At 41.5% G+C, this 19,708-nt stretch overlaps 1 protein-coding gene across 2 annotated transcripts in view; it reads left to right on the forward strand.

Annotated features, from left to right (window-relative positions):
• Positions 1 to 15,397, forward strand: part of tbx15 (T-box transcription factor 15) — a 41,566-nt gene extending 26,169 nt beyond the window's left edge. The window contains exons 5-9 of one of the 2 annotated variants that reach the window (XM_031311665.2): positions 3,965 to 4,132; positions 4,669 to 4,733; positions 5,486 to 5,521; positions 10,220 to 10,317; positions 13,444 to 15,397. In XM_031311665.2, the coding sequence (XP_031167525.1) occupies positions 3,965 to 4,132; positions 4,669 to 4,733; positions 5,486 to 5,521; positions 10,220 to 10,317; positions 13,444 to 14,276 (1,200 nt within the window). In that variant the 3' untranslated portion in view covers positions 14,277 to 15,397. The remainder of the gene's footprint in view (positions 1 to 3,964; positions 4,133 to 4,668; positions 4,734 to 5,485; positions 5,522 to 10,219; positions 10,318 to 13,443) is intronic. The other variant, XM_031311747.2, reaches the window with a different exon arrangement.
• Positions 15,398 to 19,708: the final 4,311 nt, after the last annotated feature.

Here is a 19,708-nt window from a genome sequence, read left to right on the forward strand (position 1 = left end):
CCCTGGAGGTGGTTTAAGAGGCCAAAGGAAATTAACTTTGGGGCTGCCTGTGTGGGAAACCTCACCACTTCTCACTCATCCTCCTGACTTGTGGTGTCGTGATATGTCTGCCTCATCAGAAACAGACACCATACACAACAGAAGCAGAGTCTGGAGAAAAAACTATATTTATTATGTCTGAGACGGCACATCCAGGCTGATAAATGGGGCCTCCACTAGTTTGTGATTTTGTGATGAGGTTTGCAGGTTTACAGGAAAATGCCAAATTATTGGGACTTTGTCTTATTCACCCTATCCGTGCGTGTCGTAACTCTGTCTGGCGCACTCACCGCTAGCCTAGTTTAGCCCAGATCCTGGAGGTAACCGGCTCCATCTAGCCTACTGCTCCCAATAAGTGACAAAATAACGCCAACATGTTCCTATTTACATGTTGTGATTTGTATAGTCACAGCGTGTACAAATAACAAGGTCACATGAGACACAGCCATCTTCTAACTGTATACATACTGGGGACTATATTCTCAGAAGGCGAAGCACTGCTACTTCTGCTACTTGGGCGGAGTGATTTGCTCGCAGCACATGAGAAGCCCCGTGGTGAGGAGCAGAGAGTAAAAACGGTGCTTTTCAGGTGTTGCGCTAATCACTCCGCCCAAGTAGCAGTGCTTCGCCTTCTGAGAATATAGTTCGCACGGAGATGAGAAGGGTATGTATGGACTTAACTAACTCTGGGGGATACGGTGAATAAGCTAAAGTCCCGATAAGTCGGCGTGTTCCTTTAACCGGTGACTGCAGTGTACAACATAAAACCCATTGTCATTTGAATATGTTGTCAGTAAGCAAACTATTGTGTCTTTGCTCTCTCCTTTGGTCTACAAAAAAGCAGAGAAAGTGGTACTTGCACTCTATAAAGCCCCAAAAGAAGCACGGGCAGAAATAGTTTTTTTCCATAACATTAAAGAGTCATGACTAAATAAGAAGAACATTCAAATGTAAAGTTAGAAAAACATCTTTGGGTGTTATACAATCTTGATTGGTGCATGATGGCAACACACACAAAACAGAAATCTCTCAAGTGCATGGACCAATAAAACTGTTCTAAATTTGCCGGATAATTGTATGTTTATGTAGGACCACAAGTTGTTTAGGACCTTTAATTATTTCCATTTAGTTTATACTTCTACTCCACAACAATCCAGAATAAATTAAAGTAGTTCCTACATACATACAAATCAAATGATTAGTTTAAAAGATATGTTACATTGTTGATAATTGGTGGAATTGTATTTCATGATTGAAAAAGCACTTTATCTCCACATGGGAGTAGTTAAAATCATTACGGATAAAAACACAATACAGCTGAATGGAAAACACATATTGATTAGCCAGATAATAGCAGCCAACATGTATATAAAAAAGTTAATTATACCATTGTGGTAATAGTTCTGCACTTGAATAATACGTACATAAAGTTCAAGATATTTCTTGTAATGGAGTATTTTACCCATGTGGCACTGCATTTAAAGGGAAAAGTCAAAAAACAGTTGCTTTAGGCAACATTTGTGACTTTGTGTTCTCTTTCATACATCAACTGAAAAACATTCAAGCAGCTTGATGTCATTCATACACAGAGGGAATCAAACAGTACTGTAAAACCAACAGCACTTTAAAAGTCTTTGGGACGCCTCGGTGGCTGGCTGGACTCGTTAGCCTCGGGCTTCTTCCTCGTGGGTTCAGATCCGCCTCAAGCTGTCACTCTCGTCTGTCGTCTATTTCCTGTCTGTCCCCGCTGGTCTATGGGAAAACCTAATAAAACGCTAAAGCAGGCTGGACTGGCCAAAACATAGTTGCTTTGTTGTTAATGATCCGTTGCATTGTAATGTCTCAATGCTGTTTTGTGAGATCGATTTTCTACAAAGTCTGCTTTGAACATTTTTTCTGTTTTTCTTCAATCTGACCTTTCAGAGATGCAATTTTTTCACATGACAGCAGTATTACATGTGACGTGTTGTAGTCCTGCTCATATACAGTACTGTCTCCACTGGTGAGCTGAAGTGAGAGTCCTCCTTGTTCTTGGCTGTAACACAATTTCACTGATGAAATAACTGTTGCTTTGATTGCTGAATTGTCATGGTCCTTAAAGTGTTTTTAACTGTGTTTGAAAATCAATTTCGGCCACACTGTCGTGTAAAACGTGCTGCATAAACAAAATGTGATTTGATTTGACTCCATGGAGATACATCTGTTATACGTAGGATATGTTGGTGTCTCTCGGGTGTGAATGTCCGGAGGATTTTCAAAGGGCGTTAAAAGGACGTCATTACCTACTATGAAAATGAAAACATCACTTATTTAGCCTAATTGTATTTGAGCGTGAACAACTGTCAGCTGATGTCCTCTGGCTGTGCTCTGAGTCGTTTGTTCTGAGTTCCGCTTTGACTTTACATTACCTCAGGCGGACTGAGGACGAGAAGCATGACTCCTCTGGGCCGAAAAGCAGCTGTGTGTTTCTGAGTGTGTGCGTGTGTGTGTGTGTCTATTTTGAAATCTCTATTGCTAAAACATGACTGTGATTATCCACTTCATGAAAGCTTTTCTATTTGCATTTTTAAGGCCTTTTGTCTTGTAGCTCTTTTGTGGCAAAAGTCATCTGGTACACAGGAAGTGAGGTGTTGTACTTTTCCTCTTGTAGCAGCAAAAGATTCAAATAAACAGAAAGAAATAACTGGATTTTGCTTGAGCACTTACGGCTACAACAATGCAAATCTGTATCCTCTAAACATTGTGCTTCCCTTACTTGCACAATAAAATGATCATGGTGGAAAGGACATAAAGAGACAAAATAAATCAAAAACGGTTACTTCGGATGGGCTACTTTAATTCTGTAATTTCCATTTTAAAAATACAGTTTTACCAATTGAAAGAACAGCTGCAGGAAAACAACCCACAACATTTGAAAGTATTTCTTTTATTTCTTGTAAAACTGTAGTCTGAAGACATTCATTTCGTTTGAAAAACACAATTTTTAGCACATTCTACTGAGCACCCGAAGAAAAAGACACCACAGCACCGCCCACGCAGTCTGATCGACAGGTGATCTCTCAGCAGATGGAGACAACATTTTGAAAAATGAGGAGTGTAGATTATTAGCATGCATCTATGCAGCAGCCTAGTGATACTTTGTGTATGGTGAGTGATTTGACAGTGATTTGAGGTCTGGAACATTAAATGTAGTGTTTCTGATACCCAGAGCCCCCCCCCACCTCTGTTGTAGCAGAGTTGGGGTGTTTGGCTCTGGGTAGATTTTCTCACTCTGAGATTAATCAAGAGCAGACCGAGGCCCCAAAGCGAGGCCCCAAGGCGAGGCTGGGGCCGACGCCATCTGACGCCTCCGCTCCGCTGTGACATAATCCTCGGCCCTCTGGCGAGCATCATCGCAGTGTGAACTCGGTTTCCTCTTAACGTCACGTAGCCTTGATAGAGGAGCAGTCATGCTAATTGATGTTACAAAGGACTTGCATGTGTTATGTGTTTGCAGAGAGGAACATTGAAGGCTGAGACTTAAAGTTTTGTGTTTTGGAAAATTTAGAGGCACACGTCACACATGCACATACTGATTTGTGATATACCACTACCACTATGAGGCCCTTCATTCACCAAATTCACTTCCTAACCCCTAATCCCTCACAACTACACACCGAATCCTGAAACCTGATTCAACAAAAATTGGAGATCTTTTTGATACTTAACTTGTCACCATGCCTTTAAAGAAATATTAGAAACTACACATCATATGTTGTCTCTGGTCATTTTTTATGTGTTACAAGCAAAGACAGATTTATACAAATTGAGAATGTGATGTTTTGAGGCTACAACTTGAAAAGGCTTAAAGACAGTAATTTTGTGCTGGAGATATTTGTATTACAATGTTAGCTGTGCTTCACCTTCTTTCCTTTCACATTTTCAGATCATCCTCCACTCCATGCACAAGTATCAGCCTCGTGTTCATGTCATCAGGAAGGACTTCAGCAGCGAACTGTCTCAAAACAAGCCAGTGCCCAGCGGGGAGGGAGTCAAGACCTTCAGCTTCCCTGAGACTGTCTTCACCACCGTCACTGCCTACCAGAACCAACAGGTAAGCAGCTCTTGGTTTTCTTTGTTGCAGTCTCAGGGATTGAACCAAAATTTGCATTGTCTTGCTTTCTTTTTTTAAATCCCTACAACTTTGCCTGCAAAAATGCTTGATTAGGAGAATGTTTCACCACAACTTTCTGTGTAAATATGATCAAATTCAGAAGTAAATATAGAGCCTCAGTCTAAACAAAGTTTTCTACATTACATCAACTTTTAAACTACATTGAGGAGGGCATTGTCTCCCTAGAACTTGTCAAATTGACCAAAATGCAACCATTTCTGCTTCTTTCTTTTTTTTTTTTTAAATGGAGCTAATTGGCAAAACTACATGGCATGTTATGAACCTCCTTCTAGATTAGAGAAAAAAACGTTAATCAAAACAAAGAATGACCCGTTGCTTTAAATATTACTGCAATTTATTGCGAAATTGCACAGAAATGTTGGCATATTTGAGTTTTATGGAAAAGGTGTCACACAAATTAATTTTAAGCTGCAATAATCACAAACATCTCCTCTCCATGTTCTTGTTGTCTGCAGATTACCAGACTAAAGATCGACCGCAACCCGTTTGCCAAAGGCTTCAGGGACTCTGGGAGAAACAGGTACGCTTTCACAGCATCCGTTCACCAACTGAGCAGCCGCACAATATAGCCTGTTAGTGTGTTTCAAATTATCCCACAAAAAGTCTATCATATTTTATATGTGTGACTTTAATATGGGAATAATGGTCTGAAGATAGCACTTAGCACCATATGTTGCTCCATATAAAAACAGCTGTTTTGTCTGATGCCAAGCGAGGAACCCTTCAGATCTGCAGCACAGACAGACAGAGTCGTTGGTACACCTTACTTCTCTCTTTATTTCTATCTTTGTCTCGTTCATCTCATGAAATGCATGAAGGCTCAAAATGCAAATAATACTGTTGATGCATGAAAATGTAGAAACCGGAAGTAGGAATGAATTTGTCAGATCAGTGTCACATTTCACCCTTTGATTGTTGTTTTACCTCCACATCACTAGACAGATGTATTGTACATTGTCATCTTTAGCAGACATCAGAGACAAATACAAGCAGCCCACACTGGCCTATCACAGTTATTATCTCAACGTGGTCTCCAATTCGTATTTACATTTTTGACAATGTGCCAGTCAGCTCTGACATATGATGTAGCTATGTACCATTGCTACACTGCTAACGTACAAGTATACATCCACCTTTAATCTTAACTGTAAATTATTAGCCAACTTTTTCACATGACGAGAAGGTTCTGTTGAATTTGTACTGTTGACACACACATCCCTTCATGGTCAAAGCATATAATCATTATATTTTATGTGTCTGCAACATGTACAGTGAGCTGTTCATGGATCCATTATCCCTCCCTTCAAGGTAAAAACTTTTTTTTTTTAACGTCTAGTTCCATAAAACTATAAAAAGTAAATATTTCAACACATATTTAGGAGCTGCTGCAGACTGAAATATACCCATTAAAATCCTGTTGAAGCAATAGTTATGTAACTGTCTAAAACATGCATTTTCAACTAAATTTAGCCCTAGATGTCTAGACGTCTTAATTAAATTACCCAGGATTCTGATTTTATATCTTAGCCCTCCTCTTCCTGTCACTCAATAATCACAAAGACAGAAAGCAACACACACGCACGCACACACGCACGCACACGCATGCACGCACGCACGCACGCACACGCACGCACATACACACACCTGACTCATCAGACCCTTTCATTGCTCTGTCAGCTGTTGCATCAGCTGTGTTGTCACTAACGGTGTGCTGATGTCACCCAAAGAGAGCACTCCTATTGGCTGATAACACTGTGGCAATCATAAATAATGTTTCTGATCATCACAGCTTTTTGAGCAAGCTTATGATATTATTAAATATGTTTGATTGTGTCGGTTAAGACAAGCCCTCGCTGTCTCTTCCATACTCGAGTTTCCACCTCACTCTCTTCCTCTCCTTCCGCCTTTCCTCCCTCTCTCCGTCTCTCTCTCCTCTCTCTTAATTCGTCTCTCATTCTCTCTTTCTCTCTTTCTCTCAGTCTCTGAATTACCATATATAACATTTGTGGAGGAGATGAGGAAGGAGAGGGGCGGGTGTACTGAACCACCAGACCCCTGCGCACATGAAAGCAGCCCCTTCCATCTGGTCTGCATTATTGGCACACAGATATTTGAGACATCTTTTTTTGGTTTTCAAACAATAGACTGCTTGATTTATGAACTGGCATTAGAATTTCATTGCAGAAAAACTACAGATGACAAGATAACGGGGAATGAGACTTTTTTTCTGGAGAGAGAAAATTAATTTATCCTCACATACTGCTCGTGATTCCCTCTCTTCAAATCTCTTTTGGGACTTGTTTTCTTCAGATTCAGAATTAAGAGTGAGGTGGCCAGGTTAGCTCAGTTGGTAGAGCAGGCGCACATATACAGAGGTTTACCTCGACGCAGCAGCCAGGGGTTCGGCTCCGACCTGCGGCCCTTTTCTGCATGTCATTCCCCCTCTCTCTCCCCCTTTCATGTCTTCATCTATCCTGTGGAAATAAAGGCCTAAACTGCCCCAAAAAAGAATCTTAAAAAAAAGAATTAAGAGTGAGAGCTTCTGTCACCTTTTAAAGCCTTTATCAGTCACTCTTTGTGTCTAAAGCTGCTTTTTTTTAAATCTTCGACCATTCATGAATATGTTAGTGAGCAGCAGCTCTGACCCTTGACCGTCATACTGCTGCTTTTGCTAATTATGGTGATTTAGGAGTTTAATTGTTCACATACTGTACGTCACTCACAACATTAAATGTAACTGTATTTTCAAATCAGCACACTGTTTTCACACTACAGCTAGAAGTTTACTTTTTTCCCCCCTTTCATGTGGCTCAGATCTAATTTTAGCTTTCTTGAAATATTGGGATGAGCCTTATATTTGGGCATAAATAATAATAAAGTTTTATATATCTGGCACAGTTCATACCAAAAAAAAATAATTATATATATATATATATATATATATATATATATATATATATATATATACTGTATATGCTTTGCTTCACAGTAGGTGAAAACAACTCAAAGAAAAAACTGGTATGAAAAGTATGAGCATTAAAAAGAAAGCAGAAAAAAAACATCAAAAGAGACATTTAAAGAATTTATTATAAATAAAAGCAAGCAAAATCATAAGCCCTCTGACTAACATCATTATTGATTTAGATGGAGTCTCAGTGGGGGTGGTGGTTGGATGTTGGCATCAGCGTCAGGTGCAGCTCGTGGGCTCAATAAACGCTAATCTGATTTGTGTGCAGTCACACCGACATTGCTTTTTCATTTTATTGAGGAAGGGGGCGAGTCACTTCACTTCCTTCTGTAACAAATTGATCCTGTGGCCTCTAACTGGCACACGCAGTACTTCAATCTGGGTGAACCTGTGAAAAAGTGAGACTCTTCAGTGTCCAGCCAGTTTAAAAGAGGGGTGGTCTTTTAGGAATGCTCACTTTTGCTTGCACATGGTTCGAATATGAGCAAGCCATATAGAAAAACATGTCATTTACAGCTTAGTTAGCTTAGTTTACATTATGTAAACATAAATCCTCCCCAGGGTGTTTTATTGTCTTTTTTCTGCAACTCTCCTGCTTAGTTTTTTTTCTTCTGTCGTTGCCAGGTGTGGCTGCCATGTCCCTTAGGATCCAAGTAGTCTTTTTTATGTCATGTGTACACCAGCAAATATCAACCAAGTCAACCAATTATAAACTGATAGAATAGTTGTGTGAAACAAGAAGAAATGTGAGCAGACAAGAGCCAAGGAAAAATGAATAGTGTAGGAAAGAGAACTCTCACTGACTGAGCTCCATTTCTGATCTGCATTTGCAGCTTAATTCATTTGAATTGAACTTTATTTTGTAACTACACGTTCGGGGTATTGGATACTGTTTTCATACATTTTTCTTTTAGGCAAGTAAAAACTTAGATGAAACATTTTTTTTCATCCTGTCTGACAGCATCACATTCATTCTGGATCTGCATATTCATTGAAATATTTAAAGCCAAGACTTTTTGGCTGCACCGAAGGTTCAGATCAAATCCTTTTATACACAATTGCCTGGTGCCAACGTATCTGGCATGTTTGGAAATTCTTTGTGTTTTGGTTGTCTTGGTTCAAAAGGTCAAAAATAGGAACTACAATCAAAAAGAAACAAAGAGGATACATATCATTGAAGAAAAACTGAGTTCAGAGTAACACATTGAGATTCCAATAAGCAAATGTCTTGTTGCCAACCAGTTTTAAATCTAAACTGTGAGATGATCCAGTTTACCTAGATATAGATTAGACAGTAGACTGTGCCTTTAACTAATTAAAAAAATATTTGCATATTCAATTCCCTTGAAACACCGCAAATGTTTCTTGACAACTATTTATCTTGGTTAAGAACATTTAAAATGTGTCATCCTTTAATAAAATAGTATGACGTTCTTGGATTGGAAGTCAATTCAGCCAAAATACAAAAGTTGAAGTCAGCTGCAACTAAAAGTGTTGGAAACAAGAAGCTGCAAACATTAAAAGAGGTGTGACATCTTTTGTTTTTTTTGCTCTGCCAAGCCCGTCTCTTAAATATTACCCGGCTTATATTAGTATCGGATATGAGCAACATTAACAGTCATCAAAAAAGCTGACATACTTGTTTTTGGATTTTAGCAGTAGAATGACTGCAGTGTGAACACAGCCTGTTTTTTTTTCTGTGGAACATTACCAACTAAATCCATATTGAGGGGAAATTCAAAATTAATATAAAGGGCAAACCTGCACTGCTAATCCTCAAATGAAGCAGCAACTTGTTTTACTTTTTCTGACTTTCTTAATAGCATCGTAATAAAGAACTTACCCCAGCTATAAGTCATGGTGGTGTCGTCAGTTGTGTCTGGTGACCTGGCTTTACGACCTATAGCAGAGGGATACAGCTCGTGTGTTGGGCTTTGGTCCCGCAGCAGTGTGACTGTATGAATGAGTGCAGTGATGGTGACGGCCCAGCCTATTAGCATGGTGCACTAACGAGCTTCCACGGCCTGGGAGTTAGTGGCCCTAAAATAACACAGTGAGCAGTGGCGGGCGTTGGTTTACCTGGGACGGGGCCGAGCCCCATGCAGGGAAGTAAATCAAGCAGGAAGGAGAACTGTGTACAGATTCAAGATGAAACGTCACCCAGATTTATGTGCACAGTAAAAACCTGCTCCTTTTTAATTCCTCAGAGCAGGACTACAGTTTCTCTCTCTCTCTCTCTCTCTCTCTCTCTCTCTCTCTCTCTCTCTCTCTCTCTCTCTCACACACACACAAGTATTAATCCATATCACATCCCCTCTCTGTTCAATTGATTCCTTTAATATATTTGCTCTTACTCACTACTCTTCTCTCTGATGCTTACCCATATCCATCAACACACACACACACACACACACACACACACACACACACACACACACACACACACACACACACACACAAACAGCATCAGTACAACACAAATGACTCCATCTTCATGACTGCATGCATGATGGAAAAACAATGTGAATGTATTTCCCAAACTTTTTTAAGGTTGCAGTTTTCATGCCAAGAAAGATTGAAGTTAAAAAATAAAATAAGGAAAACAGAATGTTAATGAATAAATAAATAAATACATAAGAACCAGATTGTGCAAAATGAAAAAAAGATAATCAAAACAAATACAACAACACTGCCTGTTGAAGCAGGGAGAGCGCTCCACGGCTGAGGGGCCCGGTCCACTCTGGTGACAAGATGAGACTTTGGAACAGCTAGTAGTGCCCCAGCTGCCAGAAGAGCTCAAGCAGTGATCAGGCATGTGGGCAATTAGCAGATCATCTAAATAAGCAAGAGCCTGACCATGTGGGGGTATATAAAAAAAACACCAATAAAATCTTCCTCTCTCCATCTCACTCTCCACCAAACTCTCTCTCTCTGTGTTTATGTCATCTGGTCGACACACACATGCAGAAGTCAGTATTGTCCCATTTCCCCTTTTTTTTCTATTCTGAAATATCTCTTTCTGTATGTGTCTTTGTCAGGACTGGCCTGGAGGCGATCATGGAGACCTATGCTTTCTGGAGACCTCCTGTGAGGACCCTCACGTTTGAAGACTTCACCAACATGCAGAAACAGCAAGGTGTGTGAATACACACACTGTCTCTCTGTACAGGAGAAGGAGATTTAGTGCAGAATAGTCAGAGACAAAAAAATATTTTTGCAAGCTCAAAAACAAAGTAGAAACTGGTGTCTGTGTCTCCACTTTGATGGCTTTCTACTTGGTATTATTGTTGAAGGACTGACATCTAAAGCTGATGATTTCATCTCCACCTGACGACGCCCAAAATAAATGATCCCAGATATGCAAGAAGCCCTGCTAACACCATTTCTTAGCCTGTTAAAATTATTTTTATGGCATGTTTTGTCAGGTGTTTTATAAGCATGGAAAAATATGCCATAAAAATAATTTTGATTTTAATTATGACTTTTCTGACTTTTTTCCTTAAAAAGACACATTGACCCCATTAGATCAGCCTTTTTACCGCCTAAAAAAATTCACATTTAAGTTGAAGCACTGTCTCCTCTTGACATGTAGAAATAAATGTAAACTAAAAGTTATGAAGAATAGGTGCTGGTTGTGATTTTTTTCCAGTGTTCTGGAAATTAAACTATTCCTCATTTTGAATGTGATCTGAATCTTTGGCGACCACTTTGAGAACCACCGTGGCATCCCATAATACTCACTGTTTATATATACTCACATTTTATACCATTCATTTAGATGTGTCAACTTGTTGGCACCAAACAATTGATGGTCATTCTTGTGATTTATTATCCCAATAACAATTATTACAAATTAACATAAATATGGCACAATATGCTCATAATTAAGCAGCATATAGTATTTTTTAAGGTTAGTAACATGGTAAAGTAATCAATTACTGAAGAGTTACTGAGAGTAGTGCACAGTGCATTAGCATGCCCTTGGTGCATGTGCTGTCCCAACCTGAACTCTCCCTCTGCATATTTTCCCTGCATACATCACCACACACTACATCAGCTATGGTTGTCCTTCATTTGAGCTTGGCCATACGCTGCTCCCCTGGCAGGTCGGTAGGCGTCTGCTGAACTTTTCACATCACGCGCAGCCCTTGAAAATAAAATCGTTAAACAAACCCTGTGGCTTTTGGACGGCTCCGCGACACGAGTCAGCGTCAGTCGGGCCACCTCCCTTTGTATCGGCTCCAGGGCCGGAACACGGTCTTAGTCATGGCTCATATCAAGGGCCACACCGCTTTTAAAAGCAACACTGTTTCCTCACCAACCCTATCTCGGTCACCTCTGGAGTTCAGCATGACGTGACACTTCGTATTTTGTCTGAGCAGGCGGACATGTGTTTGTTATCATTAAACTCCTCCAAAGTGATTAGGATTTAATCAAAGTCCTTGCAGTGAACCATGTGTCACCCTGAACGGACTCTGGTGTGTGTGTGTGTGTGTGTGTGTGTGTGTGTGTGTGTGTGTGTGTGTGTGTGTGTGTGTGTGTGTGTGTGTGTGTGTGTGAAAGAGAGAGTATTTGCCCTTATGGCACCAGACACCCTTTTTTTCTTCAAGTAATCATCTATTCCCCCTCGGCACTGAAGCACCTCGAGCCCTTCTAACCAGAGGAAAACATGACATCACCAAACTATCGTCCTTCTCTCTCTTTTTCCTCGTATACCTTGCTTTCTCCCCCCCCCCCTTTTCTTTATTTCTCTCCCTCCCTACAAAGCCCCCCCCTCCCCTTTATCCTCTCAAGCAGAGCGCTGCAGCGATATTATCGAAGGCATATGGTGCAAAATCAGAACCCCAGCCAAGCGAGTCCTGGATTATTTAGTTATGCCTCCTCCTCATACCAGGTTCAAACCGAATTTCTCCAACAGCAAGATGAACGCTGGCCAAATTCTCATTAATAGAGAAATATGCGATTGATATCCCACAGCTATCATTTCACTCTGAAAGGCTAGACTTAGTAGATACAATTTCTGCCAGCTCCCCTTCCTCTGAATCAGTACAGTACATGTCGAAACTCTTAAGAGTCTGCTGCTTTTTTATTGAGAACGGCTCTGTTAACCAGACATGGCCAAAACTGAAGCCATATTTATCATACCAAGAATATATTTTAAGATTCGGTTCATGATCTCGTATCCAGCGGTTTCAAAGAGTAAGGCCCTGCAATTACTCTTAGAGTAGGAGTTTCAAAATGTCCATATGACAAAGTTGTACATTAGATTTGCGACAGGTGAATTCATAATGTCATTTACTGCTTACTTTATTACCTTCTTAGTCTGGCTCAGTGCATGTGCACCACCTGGAAATTCTCCCATTGGCGATTACTGACAACACAGGTTCAAACCTCAAAGATACATCCTGACAATGAAGATTCCTTGGTTTATTCTGTGGACACAAAAAGACATTTGGATTTGTCTTAAATTAATATTTATACATTCCAACCTGTTGTCGGAGACATTTCTCCTGCATTGCCGCAGGGTAGCGAGGATGGAGGTCTGGCAATGATGACTATAATACCTCTCCACAGGGAAATCATGTTTGTTTCTTGTTTCTCTCAACAGGGAGGTCAGAGGTAGGCAGGCAGGGATTCATGTCACTCTCCCATCATATCCAATGGGGAGGGACTCCCCCAATAACAACCAACAGCCAAACCACTTTTCTTAGATATTTTAAGTTAAATAAATAAATAGATACAAAGGAGCTCATATCACTTATATTCACTTTAATACAATAAACAAAAAAGACCCACACACTCCAGTTTGTTTATGGTTGATTTAAAAATACCTTATTGAGTATACAATTTGACATACAACCATCCATCATCAACACTTGAATTATGATCTGAACAAAGCATCCCTGCTTTGTCATCACTATTTTGGCATTGATATGATAAATGCGCTATAACTATTCATTATTCAAAAAATTAGATTATGTTAGACATAGTAATGATTTTATAGTGACTCTTAAGATGAACAACGCCCCACATCATGGTTGCAGGTGTGTGTTTTAGACTCCATGAGGGCTTTTCTTGGTTTGTTTGTGTCACTTTTAGATAATTCTCCCCTCCTGATCCTAATGAAAGAGTATTATGTGGATTTTTGCGCTGATTCAAACTCAACTGGATCTGGTCTTGGAACTGATTTTGTTTTGTATTTAAGGTTCTTCAGTCAAATAGCTCCTGTATTTCACTCTCTCTGTGTCTGTGTGTTTTCCAGGTGGAAGCACCGGCACCTCTCCGACCACCTCCAGCACAGGAACCCCCTCCCCCTCTGGTGCGGCTCACCTCCTGTCTCCCTCCTGCTCGCCTCCGACCTTCCACCTCGCCCCCAACACCTTTAATGTGGGCTGCAGGGAAAGTCAGCTCTGCAACCTGGGCCTGTCCGAGTACCCAGCCTGCGCTCGCAGCAACATGGCGGCCCTGCAGGGCTACGGCGGCCTGGCCGACAGTTCCTATGGACGTCTCCAGGCTGCAGGGGGTGCTGTGGCCTCTGCTCAGCCCTCTGAGTCCTTCCTGCCACAGAGGACTTCCTCCTTGATTGCTGCTGGCATGCAGGGAAGCGCTCATGCCTCCCTGACCGGCGGCGGGAGTGGCGGCGGCACTGGAGGCAAGATGGATGCCTACGGCGGTCAGCTCGGGTCCTTCCCGGCCTCGCAGCTTCAGTACGTGATGCAGGCTGGAGGAAGCTCCGGTTCTGCCTCATCGTCTTCATCCGGATCCTCCCCTTCCTCCGCCCACATGTTCGGCGGGAGCCACCACCACGTGCAGCAGGGCTCCTACAACGCTTTCTCCCTGCACAACCCTTACAACCTGTACGGATACAACTTCCCCACCTCTCCTCGCTTGGCTGCCAGCCCCGAGAAGCCCCAGGGAGGTTTGCTCTGCTCCTCGTCTCCAGCCGGGGCCTTCGCTGAGCGCCAGTACCTGTCCAACGGAAGCATGGACACTATGCACATGATCGGCAACACCACCGGTGGCCAGCAGGGCAGCAGCTCCTGCGACGGACGTCAATATGGCTCCTCCTCTCAGATGTCCATGCACATGGTGTAGAAACTGGGATTGAGCCTCACAGTCCTCCATGTTTCTAAAGTCTTTCAGCTGAAAAGCAAATCTCCCAACCCAGTTTGGTGTTGATGTTGAACCGGTGTTTTTTTTTTTTTTTTATGTACTGAAGTACAAAACAAACCTTTCAGAAAAGGACATTATTTGTTTTTAAAGACACTCTACCACATACAAAGCATTATAGAGGGAGTCAAAACTATTATTTAATTATCTTTGTATTAATGAAGCGAAAAAATTGGGACAGAAACCTGTCTCTCTTACTGTTTCTGACAGGAAAGAAACAACAAACTCGACAGATTGTAATAAGAAGGAGAGCTAGGAGCCCACCTGCTCAGCTTCAGAAGGGATTACCAGTTGTGAATCTGTTACGGTGCAATAGTAGCAATGCTCTTTTAAAGCGACTCATTCTTGATTTTTTTTGGGGGGGGACTTAAATCCTATGCAGTCATGACATCATGTAACCAAAAGAATCTTCACTGTGATCCAGAAGTTTTGACTTCACGCAGCACTTGTGCCGAATCATTTTTAAAATGTCAAGGGGTCAGTGGTCTGAAGTTTTGGCTGAAATGAAAGGGACAACTGGACAAGATCACTGAATTACTCGCTGCTCCACATACAGTACATGCAGGAGATGAAGGATCTGGACGCTGTGGGGTGAATACAACACGTCAAAGAACTACAGGTCGGGTTATCTGAGGAACTGCAAACTCCCAGCAGGTGTGAGCATTCAGGACTCCACCACACAATTTCACCGTCAAACCGTTATCCTCATAGACTGGAATGGCTTCACTATTTTTGAGTGGATTATGTTTTTTTTAGCATATATACAAGATGGCGAATGCAATCAATAACATAAGCTTAAACGTTGTTGTGTGAAAAGTTATAAAAGAAGCAATAGCAAAACAGAATAATTAAAGTATGTTTTGGTGTGTTGTAGAGATGTGTATTTAAGTGCTGAGCAGTATAACAATTTTACAGGCCAATCTGTTATAAACATGTGTGAAAAAAGGGAAATGGCAAAGATATTCTTTTTTTGAGACATTTAAAAAAAAAATGTAAATACAGGTGCCAAGCACGTAAAAAGCTCAATAAACGTTTTGATTCATGTACATGGTTTTGATTTTCTTTTTGATATTTAAGACAATTATTCTCCAAAAATGGAAAACATACTGGCCCTCATGTACATACATTTGCGAACGTAGCGTTATCAGCGCCATGGCCAACCCGTAGAAAGCACACGCTGTGATGCTTCAGCTTACGTCGTATTTACCAAACCTGCAGTTCATCGGGTAATCAGCGCCTTTCTCCGCCCACTATACCGTAAATTGCGCTGTAGCAAAGCGTTAAGTACTTGTGCTATGATACGGCTGAGTGCGGACTGCGATATATTTCCACTGCAGATGCTATGACTGTTTGAAATTATTCTGATGCCAATATTTGTAATGTAGCGAGGAGTTTAACAACTGCTGGAATGGAATGTGAACGCTGAGTCGGAGATTCAATGTCATCTTTGATTTCTTCCAGTAACTGTAATATTGCATGGCTGCTTAATCTGTAACGCTTAAAGGTCCTATGACATGCTGCTTTTTGGATGCTTTTATATAGGCCTTAGTGGTCCCCTAATACTGTATCTGAAGTCTCTTTCCCGAAATTTCAGCCTGTCCCACAATGAGCTTTACTTAGTATGTGCCATTTCTGTGTCTGTAGCTTTAAATGCTATTGAGGAGGAGAGAGGGGGGGTAAGGTGGAGGGTGGGGATGTGGCCTTGACCAACTGCCACTTTGCTTGTTTTCAAGCCATGATGTCTCTCTTTTTCTCATGGGCGGGCCAAATTCTCTGGGTGGGCAAAGCAGAGAAAGGGGAGGTAACCTTCCTCCTTATGACTTCATGAGAGATTTAAAGAGATTTAGATAAAGATTCCAGATCGGCCCATCTGAGCTTTCATTTTCTCAAAGGCAGAGCAGGATACCCAGGGCTCGGTTTACACCTATCGCCATTTCTAGCCACTGGGGGACCATAGGCAGGCTAGGGGAACTCACATTAATGTTAAAAAACCTCATAAAGTGAAATTTTCATGCCATGGGACCTTTAATGATTTTGTGTTCATTCAACTGAAAAAAGTGTGATCCTTGTGGCAAAAATCCTTTCAGCTAGTCTCCTTGGCCTATGTCTCCGTCTTGCTCTGATTACTGCTGCCATTTCACCAGGAGGCATATGCGAGGAAACCCGCTTGCGGCTGGTTTACACCTGCTTTTAAGAGGCGGACAATTTTCACCGCAAAATAGAGGCGTGCTGTCACGGGCGTTTTTTTGTACATACCGCGGAATACATAATTAGGCGCACTTTACGCTTCCCCTCCCATCTCTTTACAGAAAACTCCCACTTTGCCCTTGACCCTCCTGTGAATGCATATGCATGACACGGAAAAGCGCAATTTGCCATTTTCAATTCCCGCGACAGGCAGTCTGCGCTTTTACCTCAGTGCATCCTGTTTGTACATACCTCGCCATGCTTTTACGCGCACATTGCGAAACAAATACGCCTGAAGTGGGCGCAAAAGTGATAGTACATGAGGCCCACTGTGTTTTACCAAAACCCAGGATCATGACTTGCTCATAAAACATAATTTGGAGCATAAGCAAAACAAATCACAGTGTTTACTGTAAGTAATTACCAAAATTTTTACACACTGGATGGTCTATATGATAACAACTATTGGAAATGACTGATAAATTGTTATTTTAAAAACAGTTTGAGATTGTAACTGTGGGAGCCAACTCGCCAGTCACAGCCTCTAGGCTACAATAACAATGAGTGACATAATTATTAATCACACACAAGTGTGTTCTCTGCTTATAAAACGCACACATCTGCTCTGCACCACATCACAGGCATGAGCCGTGACGGACTGGGATCAAAAAACGGCCCTGGAATTTGCAACACACCGGCCCTATTTTTAAATTAGGAACTCTGCCTTCCGAGTGAATCTTTCCACGCACCACGCTGCAGTACAATCTTTAATATTTGTGGCTGCATGCATAAAAAACAACTTATCAAAATCAACCAAAGATAAATTATCAGTAGTGGCCCAAAGGAGTCCATAGGGGGGCGGCCCTTCTGGCATTTGCCCAAATTCCAGATGGCCAAACCGTCACTGGGCACGAGCTTCAAACGCTGATGCAATACATCAATCATAAACCAAACTGGAAGAAAAAGACCCAAAAAAGACAAAGTCTCTCCCTGCTGGTTCTGCTTACTATGAGAATGACGAATATAGCTCTTGTGCCAACTCCACTCAACTGCGCTGCTGTTGTGCTCGATGCACATAAATATGGCACCTGTTTAAAGAGACAGAGAAATCCCCTTGTAATCATTTGAACCTCCAAGAGAAGAAAAACATGCAGCATTTAGGATCACTCCTACTCCAGCTTTGTGGTTCCCCTCTTGTTACACAGGCTCAGACTCCGGGGATTTAGCCGAGGCCAATCAGCATCCATTACACGGATGTCTTCTGAACGGCTCTCCCCAATCACTTCCTATCATGCATACGGCTCCAGCCATGAAATATCATATCTGAACCGTCATCAGAAAATAAAGGGGGTGCAGGACCGTGGAGACAGCGACCCACTATTGGAACCACCTGTTTTTCCAAGCATGACTTCAAATAATGAGCAGAGTGATGTACCGGAGAGAAGCGCATGATTTCATAATTTGGCTGCACTCCCATCTATCTGGACATTATTTCCAATAATTATTCACGTTATTTGTCTGATATACACCCCTTCTCTTGTTCCAGCAGCCCCCCCCGTCATCACCGCAGATTTACCTCAGGGCCTGTTAAATTAGGAGATGTATTTGTAGAGAGGGGCAGTGCGCATGGGTCCACTGAGCAGCAGTATGACATAATGCATAGCAGGTCTGTATTCATACAGTAAACTATCAATCAGGTCCTTAAGTGGAAAAGAATGGCTGAGCTTGAGTAACAGCCACTCTCTGCCTTTCATCGTGCCGTCTTTCATTAGAAACAAAATATGCAAACGATCACATTGATTGATTAATGGCAGAGTGTGGCCAGGCTCGCCGTAAAACATGAAACTGGAACAATTGGAGATACAGAACCGGGTATTTTAACGAGATCCTCTGACAGAGATGAGAGAGATCTGGTGCCTAATCTGCCGCTTTGAGCCCATTTTGAGTGACAACACGTTGACTGGAGGGTATCTCATAATCCCCCCCGTCTCAGCCATTGATCTTTCCCTTCGAACACATTTCAGAAATTTTAAAAGACTCAGAATCACTCTCTGGGGAACTCTACTAGATGCAAGTCCAGCTGAGGGGGGTCAGTGACCATGTGCAAAAGAGGGGAAAACTTTCAATTTCTTTGGATCTGAGGGTCTGGTTTTGATACGACACAGTGTGAGTTTATATCAGACACTCCAATCAGAAATTTCTGGTAAACTATTGCCCTCTTGTGTTTATTCTCTCTTCTGCTTGAGATTTTCTTGACTTGAATCATCTTCACAGTGAATTATTGCTGACAGTAGACGTAGACCCTCTTTTCTGAGGTGTTACAGTGAGCCTGACATTTGTATTGAAGCACTAAATCACTGCTCATTCACAAAGGGCTGTCACATAACTTCAGCCGCCTTACGCCAGTTTTTTTTCTCCTTCAAGGAACATCTTGAAACTATTTTATGATTGATAAAGATACACATGATACTCATGTCAAGCTTAAAAAAAGAAACATACTCTGGTGATGTGGCCGGTGCTTTTACAGTCACAGAAGTGCAAACCTCTGAAGGCATGTTGTGTACTTTCTGAAGCCTGATGACTCAAAAAGTAAGAAAGCACATGTACTGTAATAAAGTTAATGACCCCATCTCAGTCTCATAATGTCCTGTGCCACGCTACATCCTGTACCGTCATAACCCCAACCGTCAGACACCGCCCACCAAGAGTCTGGGTCTGCCGAGGTTTCTTCCTAAAAGGGAGTTTTTCCTCGCCACTGTCGCAATAGCCACTGCTAATGCTTGCTCTTGGGGGAACTATTGGAATTGTTGGGGCTTTATAGAGTGTGGTCTAGACCTACTCTATCTGTAAAGTGTCTCGAGATAACTCTTGTTATGATTTGATACTATAAATAAAATTGAATTGAATTGAATTGAATTGCATGTGACACATATGACTTAAATAGTATTATTAAAATAAAAGCTGGTTAGAGAAGAGGAAACCCTAACATAACACAAATCATCGGCTTGTTATCTTTAGATAAAACAGTTTACATTTCAAGTTGGAGTGTGTGGCAGCGATTGCCTTCTGTCTGCTGGTTATAGACAAAACTACAATCGAAGAATCATGTTTTTATTAAATGATCACAAAAAGACAGTTTGGTTAATGTTGGAAAATCACAAAATAATAAT

The sequence above is a fragment of the Sander lucioperca genome, chromosome 8 (genome assembly GCF_008315115.2).
Source record: "Sander lucioperca isolate FBNREF2018 chromosome 8, SLUC_FBN_1.2, whole genome shotgun sequence".
NCBI lineage: Eukaryota > Metazoa > Chordata > Actinopteri > Perciformes > Percidae > Sander > Sander lucioperca.